The sequence below is a fragment of the Chinchilla lanigera genome, unplaced genomic scaffold (assembly GCF_000276665.1).
Source record: "Chinchilla lanigera isolate Chin_1 unplaced genomic scaffold, ChiLan1.0 scaffold00115, whole genome shotgun sequence".
Classification (NCBI taxonomy): domain Eukaryota; kingdom Metazoa; phylum Chordata; class Mammalia; order Rodentia; family Chinchillidae; genus Chinchilla; species Chinchilla lanigera.
Window position 1 is genome coordinate 605,957 of NW_004955516.1, and position 16,502 is coordinate 622,458.

Here is a 16,502-nt window from a genome sequence, read left to right on the forward strand (position 1 = left end):
TACTTAATAATAAAACTTCAAAATATATGAAGCAAAAATTGACTGGTACAAGGAAAACTTAACAATGCAGCAGAAGATTTTCAGCCTTTCTGTCTGTGTGATTCAGAGTTAAAAAGCAAAGTCATCAATAAAGATATATACATTTTAAACAGCTCAACTAACAGACTGAATCAATAGACACAAAGAAAACACTGAACTAAATTGGATGGAGTACCTCCTGGCCGCACTGACTCCTTTGACAGCCTGAGCTCAGGGTCTGTGCTGGCCTCTCCTCGTGTCCTGTGTGGCTCTGGCCTCGGGTCTGCTCTCAGAGTCCCCCCTGACACTGCCGCCCGACCCGCAGGCCTCTATGGCATTGCCATCGTCCCGGGACACCCTAAGCAGGCACGGGCATGGGAGCAGCCTGAGCACCGGGCTGCCACGGGAACCGGAGGGGAAGGCGACCCGGCTGCCAGAGGTGGGAGCCAGGGCAGAGAAGCGCGCGGGCGTGCAGGCCGCTGGTGGCAGCTGGCTACAAGGCGTTGGCCGACCAAGTGTTTACCATGCTGCTAGTGTCATTTTCCTTGAATTCTTTGCATGGGGCCTGTTGACAACTCCAATGTTGGCTGTTTTACATGAAACATTTTCTCAACATACATTCTTCACGAATGGTCTCATTCAAGGTGTAAAGGGCCTGCTGTTTTTTCTGATGCCCACTCATAGGCGCTCTCTCAGACGTGTGGGGAAGGAAGCCTTTTCTCCTGGGCACGGTTTTCTTCACCTGCTTCCCTAGTCCACTGATGAGGATCAGCCCATGTGGTATTTTGCACTGATTTCTGTATCTGGAATCTCAGTTACATTCTCTGTGATACTTGCCTATGTAGCTGATATTACTCAGGAGCATGAGCGAAGTATTGCTTACGGATGGGTCTCAGCCACCTTTGCAGCTAGCCTGGTCAGCAGCCCAGCCATTGGAGCATACCTTTCTGCCCGTTATGGAGACAGCCTGTGGTGCCGGTGGCCACAGTGGTGGCTCTTCTGGACATCTGCTTCATCTTGGTGGCTGTTCCAGAATCTTTGCCAGAGAAACTAAGCCAGCTTCCTGGGGAGCTCAGATTTCTTGGAAACAAGCAAACCCTTTTGCATCCTCGTAGAAAGTTGGGAAAGATTCTACTGTCTTACTTATCTTTATCACCGTGTTCCTTTCATATCTTCCTGAAGCTGGACAGTGTTCAAGTTTTTTTGCATATCTCAAGCAGGTCATCAGTTTTGGGTCTGGTAAAATTGCAGTACTCATAGCTATGGTAGGAATTCTGTCTATTGTGGCTCAGACAGTCTTTCTTAGCACCTTGATGAGATCACTGGGGAATAAGAACACTGTTCTCCTTTGCTTGGGCTTCCAGATACTGCAGTTGGCATGGTATAGTTTTGGATCTCAAGCCTGGATGATGTGGGCGGCAGGGATTGTGGCCGCCATGTCCAGCACCACATTCCCAGCAGTCAGTGCCCTCGTCTCTCGGAACACAGAGTCAGATCACCAAGGAGTTGCCCAGAGCATCATAACTGGAATAAGAGGACTATGCAATGGCCTGGGGCCAGCACTCCATGGCTTCGTATTCTACATGTTCCACGTTGAACTGACTGAGTTGGGCCTAGAATTGAATTCTGGCAGTGGTGCCCTACAGGAAGCTGTCACCCCAGGCCCACCATTTTTATTTGGAACATGTATGGTCTTTATGTCTTTTCTGGTTGCCTTATTTATCCCTGAATACCGTAAAGCCAGTGGAGCTCCAAAACTTAGCAACTGCATCAGTGGTAGCCTAATTAACACCCTGGAATGGGGCAATGATGAGGATATTGAATCACTGCTGCGAGACAACAGCATCTGGGAGCTTTCCTCCTTTGAGGAGCCTGGGAGTTAGGCTACGAGCTGTGACTGGAGGAAAGGGAGTTCTGCAGAGGTCCTCTCTCAGAGCCTTCAAGGGAGCCACATCACATGGAGACTTCATGGTGCTGGAGGGGTGAAACGAGCAGCACCTTTTGGGCCAGGTTGATAAATGATTCCTTCATCCCTCTGCCGCCATCTCTTGTTCTTCCTGTTCTTTTCCATTCTTTTTCTATTTTTACATTAGCACAAGGTAGGGTTTGAAATACTTCTCTGTAAGTAGTATGCAAGTCTCAAGATTATCTGGAGTCCAGACTTTGAAACTCAAATAGAAAAGGTCATATCCCTCACAAGAGTTCAAGGCTGGCCTGGACTACAAGAGCAAGTTCAAGGCCAGTCTGAACTACACAGTAAGACCTTGTCTCAGAAGAGGAAAAGGCTTTCCTTTAATGACTGGAGTAAGACAGACAGCAATCTTTCTATACCCTTCTCAGGAGAAGGTGCAGGGCTATTGTGGAAGTGCCATCTTGGGCATGATTTCAGGTAAAGATTCTCTTCTTCCTTCCTTCCTTCATCCTCCTCTGGATGATACCCTTTAGCCCACAGGTATTGACGAGTGGCCACTCTTAAAAGTTATCACTCAGTATGAAGGGTCCGTGGCCTTTACTCAAAGGTCAAACAAAAATACTAGTTTTACTCTCCCTTCGTCTTCCTATGCTTGTCTAGAATAAATAATAATATTGATTAGTGATCACCTTTAGCAGATGAAGGAAATCTTTCTTACAAATTCAAATCATGTTGAAGTAGCAAATCAGATTAGTGGATTTAGTATCCTGGTCAGATCTGCAGTGATTGTACAGTGCAAAACAAAACCTCATCTTGCTGGGTGTGCTGATGCAGACCTGTAATCCCAGCTACTTGGGAGGCTGAGGCAGGAGTATTGTGAGTTCAAGACCAGCCTGAGCAGCACAGCAACACCCCCTTGTCTCAAAAAAAAAAAACAAAACAAACAAAACAAAACAAAACAAAACAAAAAAAACCCAAAAAACTAGTGGCAATGAAGAAATTGGAGGATTAAACTTCCAAGAAATTTTTTTAATGATTTGAACATTCCTGAGAGGCTGAGAGTTAGTTACTGGACACCAGTGGAGTTTATATCTCATTTCCCTCATAATAATACATTATCACTATTTGCTCCTTTCCACATTGCCCATGTCCTCCTCCCCAACTTTTCTCATCCATCAGGCACCTGCCTTAACTGCTACGTAGTATGCATTCTTTTTCCATTAATCTTTCTCAGTCTCTTTATCAGACTTCTGAATCTCATGGGATACACACCTTAAATTCTTTTATAAAGTATGAGGGTTTAGTGAAGTTCAGTTTCACAATAAGGGTCTTGCTAATTTTGGGGGATGTTTTATGGACAAAGACAACTTTACAGATTTATATTTATTTTGCTGCACAGTAAATGGACCATTAACTAGCGCCTTCCTTTAACAATGCAGTCTTTTGAAAGTTTTATAGGTATGAAATATATGTAGATATTTGTAAAGGTTTTAATTTTTGCTGGGGTGCTGTGTAAATCTTGTATTTATAAATGTAATGACTGTATTGACAGAAAAAATATACAACTTTTATAAAGGATTATGTACTGACAATACATGTAAAAGAAAATATAGTTTGAAACCTGCTTAGTCATGAAAAGAGATAGCATATGTTTTTACTATGCTGTTGGTTTTTAGGTTAAGCTTCCTAATGCATAATAAACTTGCAATGGATATAAAAAATAAATAAATTGAATGTAGTCCTTTCAATCAAAATGTAAACTGGTTTTGAAAACTGGCTCTGTACTTGAGACTCCAGGTATATTTCATCAACTTTAAAATTTAAAATCACTAAAATAACACTATTAGGCCACAAATCAACTAGGGGAGAAATCACTGACATAAGGAATAACTTTTGTGCGGAGAAATAAAAAATGGTGTCAGGAGTCAGGTGTGGTGGCACATGCCTATAATTCTAACAAATAGGGATGCTGAAGCAGGAGGATCCCACGTGTGAGACCAGCCCGGGTAACTTAGTGAGACCGTGTCTCAAAAAGTTAAAAAAAGACTGGAGATGTAGCTCAGTGTGAAAGCCCTGGGTTCAATCCCCAGAATCAGAAAAAAAGAAATGTCACGGGGAAGTTGATACTAACACCAAGAACAGGTGATGCTTGCTCCTTGGTTGTCTGTGTCTTCAAGGAAAGATTTCTGACAAGACACTTAGATAATCCTACAGTATACTGAGAGTTTATTGCAAAGTAAAATTGTCAGAGAGATAGCATGAAGGTGGGCAAATGCCAAGATGGTAGTTGCATAAATTAAGGCTCAGACTACATTTGTATGATTAAATAGGTCTGTATGGAATATAATTTTCTTTCCCTGTGGTCACTGTTCTTTTAGCAGGAAAATGGGCTATCCGACCAACTTCAGAGGGATAAAAGTTGCTGTTTACTCCCTAGATGGAATGTTTACTTTGTTTGAGACCTTCAGGTTTATGCCAATTCCTCATTCATGGTCTGGACTTTGTATGGGCCCTATGCCTTAACAGCATGCTCAGGGGCGTTACTTTCTGTTGGGCATTAAGTTTGAAAACATACACTTGTTTGGATTTTATAGCTAATGAGTAAGAAAATGAAGAAATGGGGGGAGATCACATTTTCTCTGCTTTTCATGTATCCCCCAGTCACCTGTCTCCAGGCCTGCTAATGTCTAACTTTCTGCCTGGCAGGACCTGTAACATCTGCATTCCTATATTCCCTCTTTGAGCAGATCACATGGACTGACCTGGGCCAAGAGCAGCAGTGCCTTTGGGCAGCTTTTCCACCTCTGCAGATCAAACAAAGCCCACCAAACGTTTCCTTCTCAGGGAATAAAATTCCTGTCATTCCCCACCTTCCAGGTGACACCACAAAATACCCCAAATAAAAAGCACCTATTCCCGTGGCCTGAGTCTCAGATGATTTTTCCTACTTTGACAACGGGCTTCTAAATAATTCGAGGGTCAAAAAGGCAGTTACAAAGCACCACTTGAAACCAAACGCTCTTGCAAATCAAGTCCAAACTAATACAACAAAAAGGTCCTTCGGAAGAAAACTTTAGCCTTAACTTAGCAGTGGGTACAAGGAAAGGCTAATTTTTGGAGTTTAAAACTGCGCCAAGATGCTGCACACTGAAGTCGCCCTCACACCCTAATGGCTCCCTGTACAGATCTTGGCTGCCCGGCATAGAATCACCTAGCCTAAGTCTGACACTGCGAACCAGCCCCCGCCCCAGGCAACTGCAAGGTTCGGTGACAGCCAAGATACCCGCATTTCCTGCAGCCGGGACCTTCCGCAGCCCGAGTTCGACAGAGGCGCAGCCAAAACGGCCCCGCACAAACACCGGGGAGCCGCGGGCGAGGAGGCGGGGCCGCCCAGGCCCTAGGGGAAGCGTGGGGGGCGGGGCTGAGGGCGGGGGCTGTCTCCCGCCCCGACGCGAAGGTGGTGGGGTGTTTAAAGAAGCCGAGGCGCCGCGGGAAAGAATGCCAGAGGCCGCAGCGCCTGATCGCTGAGAAAGCAAAGCGCCTGGCCTGCAAGGCCTCCGAGTTAACTACCTCCTGGAGGCTGTGGGGGAGGAAGGGCAAGCCTAGTGGCACAGGGCAAGGTCTGGCGTCTCGGCCCCCAGGGAATCCCACTGAGGAGGATGGGGAACCGCGGGCTGCGCACCCTAAATGATCCCCCTTCCAATATGGCGACTCCTGGAGAGACACTCCCAAGGGGTCTGCCGGGTTCCCGGCCGGACGACGTCGCTGAACAAAATCGGAAAGGCCGCCTCTCGTCCGACGCGCGCGCACAAGCACGCACCGACACAGAGCAAGCGCGCCAGGCGTAAAGGCGGGGGAGCGGCCGCTTCCGAGCTGACCCTGAGCCTGTGCAGAGCAAGCCCGCAAACGCAGGGGTCTCGAAGCAGTTTCAGGACCTAAGGCTCTGCAAGTGAGCTTAACAGGCGGATTTAGGGCCAGTGAAGCACTGAGATGAGATAATCATGGGGGTGTTTGGACTTCGTACTCAGTGATGGCACCCTGTGGAGTGAGTGGTGGGGCGTCTCTGAGGTCATTTGTGGGAAGGTGGAGAGAGTGACTGGGATTCGCAGTGAATGATGGGGTCTGCGGGGAAAGTGATGGGGCCTTTGGGTGGGGGTTTATCTCTTTGGTTTTTTTCTTTTGTTCTTATTTTTAAATTCCTAAGCTGAATGGTTATCATATTAATTGTTCACTTTCTTTTTATTAAGCATTAAGTTTATGAATTTTTTTCCTTTTTCTGTTTTTATTTGTTTTGTTTTGTTTTGAGGCAGGGTCTCGCTATGCAGTTCAGGCTGGCCTTAAGCTCACTTTGTAGCCCAGGCTGGTCTCGAACTCTGAACGATCCTCCTGTCTCAGCCTTCCCAGTACTGGGTTTACAGGCGTGCGCCACCACACCCGGCGAATTGTTTTCCTTAAGAGCAGTAGCTAGCTACCTGCCACAAAATTTATGTAACATTCCTGCTGTACTTATAGAGTGCTTTATTTTTTTTTTCCCTTGGATGATGCGGAGGAGCAAACCCAGGGCCTCATACATACTTGATAGGCTGGGGCCTATCAAGTGGAGCTACATCCCCAGCCCACTTTGAGTGTTTTCTAATTTCTGTTGTGATTTTTCTGACTCCTGTGTTATTTAGATATGAGAGTTTGATTTCCCAAAATGTTGGAATTTTTATTACTCCTTTCTAAATTGTGGTCTGAGACTGTTGTCTGATTGATCATTAGGTACATGGTTGGATATTTTTAAATTCAATACATGCCACCAAATCATTTTTCAAAACTTTCGTGAAATTGCAATTGCAACCAGCAAAATATAAAAGTGATTGTTCCAGGATTCTTTCCCACACTGAATGTTGTTACCTTTCCCCCCCTCATTCTCAACACCAAGTAAGGTGGGTGGTATCTAGTTTTCTTTGATACTCATTTTCCTGAAAATGCGCTATTGAACATTTTTCTTATTTATTTACTATTGAAATATACGTAAAGTTTTTTCATATCCTTTGTTGTTTTTTCATTTGTGTTTTTTGCAAGTTTATTAATATCTGTTATTTGTTGTAAGTATATTTTTACCTTTTTCTCAGTTGGATAAGAAGTAAAATTACTCATTTCATAGTTAAACAAATATATGCCTTAAATATATTGTAACATTTTTATTGTTTTAATTTTTAAATTTAAACTCTAATACAACTGCATTATTCTGGTGTGTGGTAGGAAATGGCATCAATTTGTATTTTCTGTTCAGGTGGCAAATTTTCCAGCAGCAGTTGTTAAATGACTAACCTTTTTCTAATTCAGTTAAATGCCACTTCTGTTACATGTAACCCCAAATGTATATTTTTTTATTTCTGAGCTCTGATTTGTTCTTCTGTGATATTTATTCCTTTTAAGAAATTATAATCACTTGGAAGTACTTTTAATATCAAATATTGCCAGTCCTCATTTTAAAATTTTTATTATTTAAAATTTTTTTTCCCCAGTGCTGGGCATGGAGCCCAGGTGTGCCCGTACACACATTAGGTAAAAGTGCTGTAGCACTGAGCTATACCCCCAGTTCTTTTTATTTTTTTATTTTGAGATAGTCTTGCTAGGCTGACCTCAAACTTGTGATTATCTTTGCTCAGCCTCCCCAGTAGCTGCTATTACAGGTGCATGCCACTGTGCCTGGCTCTCGCTGTTCTTTTTGTTGTTGTTGTTTTCTTTAATATGCTTGAAGGTTTATTTTTTAATAAAAATGTTAAAACAATTTTATCTAGTTTCAAGAATAATAATTAACACTATAATATGTTACAGTTTCCTTCTTACAGGTCTAGAACCTTTTTAAAAAAAAGTTTATTCTCAGCTACCTTATTTTTGCTTTTGTCATCATCATTGTGAATAGCATATTTTTTCTATTTCCATTGAGAAAATCTATTGATTTTTTTTTTTGTAATTTTCTTTCCTCGTTGTTTTTTTGTTTTCTTTTAGTACCTGGAATCGAACTCAGGACCTCATTGCTAGCCAGGCAGGCACTGTGCTACTGAGCTATATCCCCGGCCCTATGTAATTTTGTTTCTTACCCAACTCAATTATCATATTTTCATATGAAATCTAGTTGCTTTTTATGGCCTGTTTTGTAAGATATCACATCCAATTAAAAATGATATTCAGTCTTCCTTTCAAATATTTATTAACTTATCTTCTTTTGGGTGAGTTAGAGCATTTGGAACAATGTTGAATGATACTTGATAGAGGGTATTATTATCTTGTTGCTAATGTTAATGAAAATAACTTGGACATTTTATATTTGACAGTGAAAGGCTTTCATTCATTCATTCAACAAACGTTTGTTGAGTACCTATCCCATTCCGGGTAGTGGAGTTGAAACCCTCATTGGTCACTTACTAGCTGTATGATCTTTTTTTCCCTAATAGCTTTATTGATATAATTCATCTGTCATAAAATCCACCCATTTAAAGCTTACAGTTTAGTAGTTTGTTTGTATTTTTACAGAATGTGCAACCATCACCAGAATCTAATTTTATAATATTTCATCATCCCAAAAGAACACAATGTACCCATTAGCAGTCATTCCTCATCCCACTCCTCAGTCCCAGTGGTAGCCACTAACTTAATTCCTGTTTCTACAGATTTATTTATTGTAGATATTTTATATGAATGGCATATTAAAATCTTTTATGACTCTCTTCTTTTATGGTATGATTTCGTGGGTCATTCCTGTTATAATATCTATCAGTACTTCATCTTTTTATTAACTGTTTTCATGGTGGTAAGAACATTTGACATGAAATCTACCCTCTTAAGAAATTTTGGTGTGCAGTATACAGCGGTACCTTGGTACTTGTTAATTGGTTCTGGGAGATATAGTAAGTACCAAAAACAGTGAGTACCAAACTGTTTTGGCCGGAAAGGGTAGCAAGTCAGAAGGCAACTGACAAGTTCTAGCTTATGCTTCAAGTACCAAACAATGAGTACTGTACTTGGACAAAAGTTTCTTGTTAGAATGTGTCAAGCACCAAATTCAGTATGTTTAAGCAGTTACGTAGCAAGGTATGTCTGTACATTATTGTTAGCTATAGCAGATCTTTAGAATTTTTTTCTTTTTGAGATAGGGTCTCACTATATAGTTCAGGCTGGTTTTGAACTCACTTTGTAGCCCAGGCTGGCCTCGAACTCACAGCGAACCTCCTGCCTCAGCCTCCTGAGTGCTGGGATTAGAGGCGTGAGCCACAACACCCAGCTAGATCTTTAGAATTTATTCATCTTATCTAACTGAAACTTTACACCCATCCTTCTGGTTTGGATATTGTTTGAGTGTGTCCCCCAAAAGTTCATGTCGTGGAAACTTGGTCCCTAGTATGATGGTATTCATTTGGTTGCACCTCATAAGATTATAACATAGTATAAAAAATCAAAATTTGGGGCTGGGAATTTAGCTCAGCGGCAAAAGCGCCTGCCTGGCAAGCGCAAGGTCGTGAGTTTGGTTCCCGGTACCGGAGAAAACCCAAAAAAAAAAAAAAAAATCAGAATTTGATATTGGTTTTAGGTATGTGCCTAGTTCTGTGTCATTTTGTTTTTTATTTTTTTATTTATTTTTTATTTTTTTGGTTTTTCTCCGGTACCGGGAACCGAACTCACGACCTTGCGCTTGTCAGGCAGGCGCTTTTGCCGCTGAGCTAAATCCCCAGCCCCTTCTGTGTCATTTTGTTATGTGTGTTGATTCACTTCACCAGCGCCACAATCAAGATAATTGAACTATTACCTTTTTAAGTCTTTATCTCCGCCATCCCTAACCCCTAATGACCAGTTGTGTATTTTCTATCTCTAAAATCCTGTATCTTTTGATAATGTCATAAACAGAATCATACAGTAAATGAGGTTTTGAGATTTGTTTACATAGCATAATGTGTTTGAAAACCATTCACATTGATGCCAATAGCAATAGTTTGTTTCTTTTTATGGCTGAGTAGGGTTCCATTTTACAGATGTATTAGTTTGTTGAATCATATATTTATTAAGGCACATTATGGTTATGTCCACTTAGGGACTATTACAAATCACACTACCCTGAGCAATCTTGTATAATTTTGTGTACACATAAGATTTCATTTCTCTGGGCTGAATGTCCAGAAGTGCAATTGCTGGGTCATGTGGAAAGTATTCTACTTGTTAAAGAAATTGTCAAATATTTTCCAGGGTGGCTACACCATTTAACATTCCCCCCAGCAATCTGTGAGCTATCCACTTTTGTTCCATCCTCTCCTTATTTGGTAAGACCAGTAGTTAGGCAAAGAAAATAGTTAAAATTTACTGTTTGAAAAAGTCACCAGTTCTAAATGTGTTCATAGCTGAATTTTAAACAAGACAATGTCTATAGCATTTTAACACATATAAAGAAATCTCCTAAATTCCTTTCATTTTATTGTTTAATTTTTATTAGTACATGTTTACAGTGCTTAATGATTGCATTCATTGTAAGGAGTTGGTACATGTACATAACACATTTTTTTTTGTTTTGTTTTTGGTACTGGGAATCAAACCCAGGGCCTTCCGCTTGCCAGGCAGGTGCTATAGCACTGAGCTACATCCCTGGCCCTACATAATACATCTTAAACGAATTCCTTTTTCAAAAGGCATAACCTACTACAGGGTTAGCTCAGTGGCATAAGCGCCTACCTGGCAAGTGCAAGGTCCTGAGTTTGATTTCCAGTACCAAACCCACCCCCTCAAAAGGCATAACCTTGCCAGGTGTGGCAGTGTATGTCTGTCATCCTAGCACTCAGGAGGCCGAGGCAGGAGGAGTGCCATGAGTTCGAGGCCAGCCTGAACTACATGGTGAGACCCTATCTCAAAAAGAAAAAAAAGCATAACCTCAATACCAACACTTATTAAAATGATGTTGTTTTCAGTGCTTAGGATTGAACCCAGGGCCTAGGCTCTGAGCTACATCCTCAGCCCTTATTTATTGATTGACTGAGAGAGTCTTGCTAATTCTCATAAGTTACCCAGGCTAGGCTATGATCCTCTTGCCTCAGCCTCTCAGATTGCTGAGATTATATATGTGTGCCACCTTGCCTGGCTCCAATACTTGTTAAGTATAGTACAAAAACAGTTATGTTTTTAAGACTTCCTGGTGTTTTATACATTTGCAATGGTTTTATTTGCATATGTTGAGTGACCCTAAAAGTTTATGCAAGTTAATCCTTCTGTAGTGTATGCTTTATTAAAACAAGCCTCCCGTGTTTTTTAATCTGTTGAGTGTTTTGGACTTTAATTTCCACCTTAATAATTATATTCCCAGATCCACTTTCATTTTCTTGGATTGATATACTATATATCTTTAAATCCTTACTGCCAGCCACTCATAGTGGTTCACACACCTGTGATCTCAGCATTCTGAGAGTCTGAGGTAGGAGGATCAGAAGTTCAAACCTAGCCTTGGAAACAGAGCCTTAGCGAGACTCTATCTCAAAAATAAAAAGGGTTGCGGATGTAGCTTAGTGTGAAGGTCATGGGTTCAGTCCCCAGTTGTGCAAAAATTAAAATTTGAAAACAATCTTTATCACAGTATAACATCATACAGGAAATTGTACATATTATGCATGTTTAACTTGATTTAACACAACAAACAAACCTGCATAGCCACATCTAGAGGAAAAAGTGTTCATTACTAGCTCTCAAGAAACACCACCCATCTTGTGTTCTTTTCTAGCCACCATTTTCTTCAGGAGTACCAATGTCCTGACTTCTGTCAGTGTAATTTCACATGCTTTGGAATTTTTTATAAATGAAATCACACAGCAACACTTCAATGTTCTTTTGGGTCAAGTTTTTTTTTGGCTTAAGTAAATGCTCATTAGAGTCATGCATTCTGTGTCTGGCAATTTGTTCCTTTTCATTGCTGTATAGTATTCACTTATATAAACATAGTTTTACACTATATAATGACATTTCAGTCAACAATGGAATGCATAGGTGACCATGTGTACTACATAGCCGAGGTATGTGGTAGGCTATACTATGTAGGTTTGTGTAAGTACACTGTAGGCTTGCACAGTGATGAAATGGGCTAACATGTCTCAGAAAGTATCTCCACTGTTAAGTGATACAGACTGTATACCACAACTTGTTTACCCATTCTAATGTTGGTAGGCATTTGCAAAATTTCCAGTTTTGAATAAACTGCTATGAATATTTTTGTACTTGTCTTTTGGTAAACATGTTTGCCTATCTTTTGGGGACATATATGGGGGGAGGTGGGAAGGGGAGGGGAAGGAAGGGAAGGGAAGGAAAACGAAACTAGCTGGGCCATAGGATATTGAATGTATTCATCACTAATAAAACTACAAAACAGTTTTCCAGAATGTTTCTACTATTATTAATCTAATAGTTTGTGACTTTCAGTTGTTCCATGTCACTGCTAGTTCTTGACTATTTCCTATCTTTTTTATTTTAGCCATTTCTGGAAGATATAGAGAATTATCTTGTAGTTTAACTTCTATTTCCTTGTTAATGAAATGGAGCATCTTTTCACATGCTTATTCACCATTTAGATTTTCTTTGTAAAGTGCCTGTTCTTCTTGGTCTTATTCGGTTGCCCTTACTCTAGAAATTCTTGATACATTTGGGATATTAATTGTCATACACATATATTGCAGTTTTCTTCTCTCTCGTGTGATTTGCCTTAATTTTGTCACCTGAAGAACAAATGTCTTGAATTTTAATATAGTCTAATTTAACATTATTTTACTCTACCACATGTCAGGACTTAAAATGAATCACATTAATTAAGAAAGACAGTGTAGTACCGGTCCAACAACAGACCAATAGATCAATGGAAATAGAGAGCTCTGGAAGAGACTCCCACAAATATGGTTCCCAGGAGATACTGCAAAGCAGTGGAGAAAAAGTAGTCTTCTCAAGAAGTGATGCTAGCTCATCATTTTTTAAGATTAATTTTATTGATACTCTTTTGATATACATAATGATCACATTCATCATAGGAAATTTGTACCTGTACATATCTTTATTCTTTTTCCCCATTTCTCTTCCCTCCCTTAAACCCTTCTTCACTTCCTTATTTACATAAGCTTTGTTTCCATTTTTTCCTTCTTTCCCTTACCCTATCTGTTCTCTTGTTCCCCTTCCCATTTGAACATTTTCTTCCTACTTCCTAGTATCTATCATCTGTTATGCTCCTTATTTACCTTTTTGGTTTCTTACATGAGACAAACAGTGTGATATTTAAATGCATATGTCCATTTTATTTCACTTAAAAGTCTGTTCTCAAGGTGAATCCATCTACCTAAAAATATCTCAAGTTTATCCTTCTTTATGACAGAGTAGTACTCCATTGTATATAAAAACCACATTTTCTTTGCCCATTCATCTGTTGATGGGCATCTGGGCTGTCTCCATGATTTAGCTATGACAAACTGGTATTATACACATGGGTGTGCATATACTGCTGTAGTATGATGCTTTTAATTATTTGGGGAAGATACCAGAAAGGGGAACATTTGGATCAAAAGGAACCTCTAGTTTTAGTTTTTTGAGGAATCTCCATACTGATTTCCATAGTGATTGTATCAATTTACACTCCCACCAACAGTGGAGAATGGTTCCTTTTTCCTCACAGTCTCATCAGCATTTGTTACTGGTTGATTTCTTGATGATACCTGTTCTTTCTAGAGTGAGACTCAGTGTTGTTTTAATTGGCATTTCTCAAATGACCTGTGGTGTTGAACGTTTTTTCATGCAGTTATTTGCGGTTTGTACTTCATCTTAGAAGTATCTGTTCACATTAGATGTCCATTTTTGGATTGGGCCTTTAAATTTAGGGGGGTCTTGATTTTTTTTTCAGTTTTTATATATTCTAGATATTCGTCCTTTGTCTGAGTTACAGCTGGTAAAAATTTTTTCCCATTCTGTAGGTTGTGTATTCACTCTATTGGTGGTTTCTTTTGTTGTTTTAATATGAGATCCCAGTTGTTTATTCTTTGTAATATTTCCTGTGCAGTCAGGATTTCATTCATAAAATCGTCGTCCACACCTGTGTCTTCAAGAGTTTTACCTTCCAGCAGATTAGGTGTTTCTGTTTTAATATTTAGATATTTGATCCATTTTGATTTTAGTTTAGTGCATGGTGAGAGACATGGGTCTAGGTTTAATATTTGAGATGTAGAAGGCCAGTTTTCCTAACACCATTTATTAAAGAGGCTGCCTTTCTTCCAGCGAAGGTGTTTGGCCCTTTTGTCAAAGATAAGACGGCTGAGTGTGCTTGGAGTTATTTCTGCATCTTCTATTCTGTTCCATTAATCCTGGGGTTCGGTTTTGTTTTTTGCCTGTACCATGCTGCTTATATCATGGTAGATTTGTAGTATAACTTTAAGTCGAGAATGGTGATGACCCCTGGTTTGCCCTTGTTGCCCAGAATTGCTTTTGCTCTTCTAGGTCTTTTTTGATTCCAAATAAATTTTAGGATTGTTTTCTCTGATTCTGTGACGCATGCTGTTGGTATTTTGATCAGGATTACATTAAATCTGAGTAACAGCTGTAGAAGTATGGCCAGTTTGACTATATTGCTTCTTCCTCCCCAAGAACAAGTGATATTTTTTCATTTTCTGATATCCTAGTCAATATCCCTTTTCAGAGTACTGTAGTTTCCAAAATAAAGGTCTTTTACTTCATTAGATTGATTCCTAAGCATTTCATTTTTCTTGTTCCTACTGTGAAAGGTATTGTTTCTCTAATTTTTCTCTCAATGAGTTTGTTATTTGTGTACAGGATACTATTGATTTTTGAGTGTTGACTTTGCATCCTGCTATGATACTGAATTTAGTTATTAAATCTGTGAGTCTTTTGGTGGAGTTTTTGGGGTCTTCTATGTAATGGATTATGTCATCCTCGAATAATGATATTTTAATGCCTTCCTTTCTCATCCTTATTCCTTTTATTTCTTTCTCTTGTCTAATTGCTCTGGCTAATGTTTCCAGAATTATATTGAATAAGAGTAATGACAGTGGACAACCTTGTGTTGTTCCTGATTTTAAGTGAAAGCTTTCGGTTTTGACCATTTAGTATGATGTTGGCTGTTAGTTTGTCATAGATGGCTTTGATCAGATTGAGAGAAAGTCCATCTATTCCAATTTTGTCTAGGGTTTATATCATGAATGGGTGTTTGACTTTGTCAAGTGCTTTTTCTGTATCTATTGAGATGATCATGGGGTTTTTGTTCTTGATTCTATTAATGCAGTTTAATTCATCTGTTGATTTGTGTATATTGAACCATCCCTGCATCCCTAGGCTGAGTCCTACGTGGTCATGGTGTATAATCTTCTTGATGATTTTCTGCATTCTGTTTGCCAGTACCTTATTGAGGATTTTTGCAGTTATGTTGATGAATGAGATCGGCCTGTAGTTGTACTTATTGGGTGGATCCTTCTCTGGTTTTGTTATCAAGGTAATGCTTGGTAAGTTGTATTGCCATTATTGTTTAACAGTAGAAACTGTCTAATTTGTTCTTTAGTTTCATATGTGACCCATTGGTTGTTCAGGAGGGTGTTACTTACTTTCCATGTGTTTATGCTGTTTTTGTGGCTTCTTTTGCCATTGATTTCCAATTTCATTGCAGTATAATCTGATAATATGCATGAAAAATGCGAATTAAAACAATGTTGGGATTCCATCTCACCTCAGAAAGAATGGCTTTTATGAAGAAATCAACCAATAACAAATGATGGCGAGGCTGTAGGGAAAAAGGAACCCTTCTCCACTGTTGGTGGAAGTATACACTGGTGCAGCCAGAATGGAAATCAGTGTGGATATTCCTTTAAAAACTAGGACTAGAGGTTCGATTCAACCCAGCTAGTCTCTTTCTTGGCATCTTCCTGAAAAAATTAGTGGCATTATACCACAGTGGTAAATGCATACCCATGTTTGTAGTGGCACAGTTTGTAATAGCTAAATCTTGGAAGCAGCCCAAATGCCCATCAACTGAAGAATGGATAAAAAATATAGGTTTTTTTTAATATAACTGTGCTATAAAGAAGGATAAACTTGAGACATTTCTAGTTAAATGATTATACCCTAAGATGGTGCTTTTAAGTGAAATAAATTGGACACACATGTCTAAATACCTCTTTATTTCCCTGGTGTAAGAAACTGGAAGTGTAAAAAAGGACCAAAATGTATAGTAGATATTGTGAAACAGGAAGAAAATGTTCAAATGGAAGGGGAACCAGGGAGGTGGGAGGGGGAAAGGAAGGAAGGGAAAAGAAAAAAATGACAAAAGAAGGAAAACATTGGAACAAAGCTTTTGTAAATAAGGAGGGTAAGAGGGGTTGAAAGGGGTGGAGGAATGGGGATAAAAAAGAATCAAGCTATATCATGAACAAGTACAAATTCCCTATGATGAATGTGAGCATTACGTATACCTAAAATATACCAGTAAACAGAAAATCAGAAAATTATATACAGTAAATATCACCTCAATACTATAATTTATCCTTGGGAAGAAATTTGAAAGGGATAAGAGGCA

General features: G+C 39.7%; 1 protein-coding gene and 1 pseudogene across 1 annotated transcript in view; both read left to right on the forward strand.

Annotated features, from left to right (window-relative positions):
- Positions 1-267: 267 nt before the first annotated feature.
- LOC102007047 lies at positions 268-2,035 on the forward strand (annotated as a pseudogene).
- Positions 2,036-5,634: 3,599 nt separating this feature from the next.
- The window catches only part of Znf41 (zinc finger protein 41), a 34,519-nt gene continuing 23,651 nt past the window's right edge, over positions 5,635-16,502 (forward strand). The window contains 2 exon segments of the mRNA XM_013506904.1: positions 5,635-5,774; positions 5,843-5,879. Coding sequence (XP_013362358.1) covers positions 5,635-5,774; positions 5,843-5,879 — 177 coding nt within the window.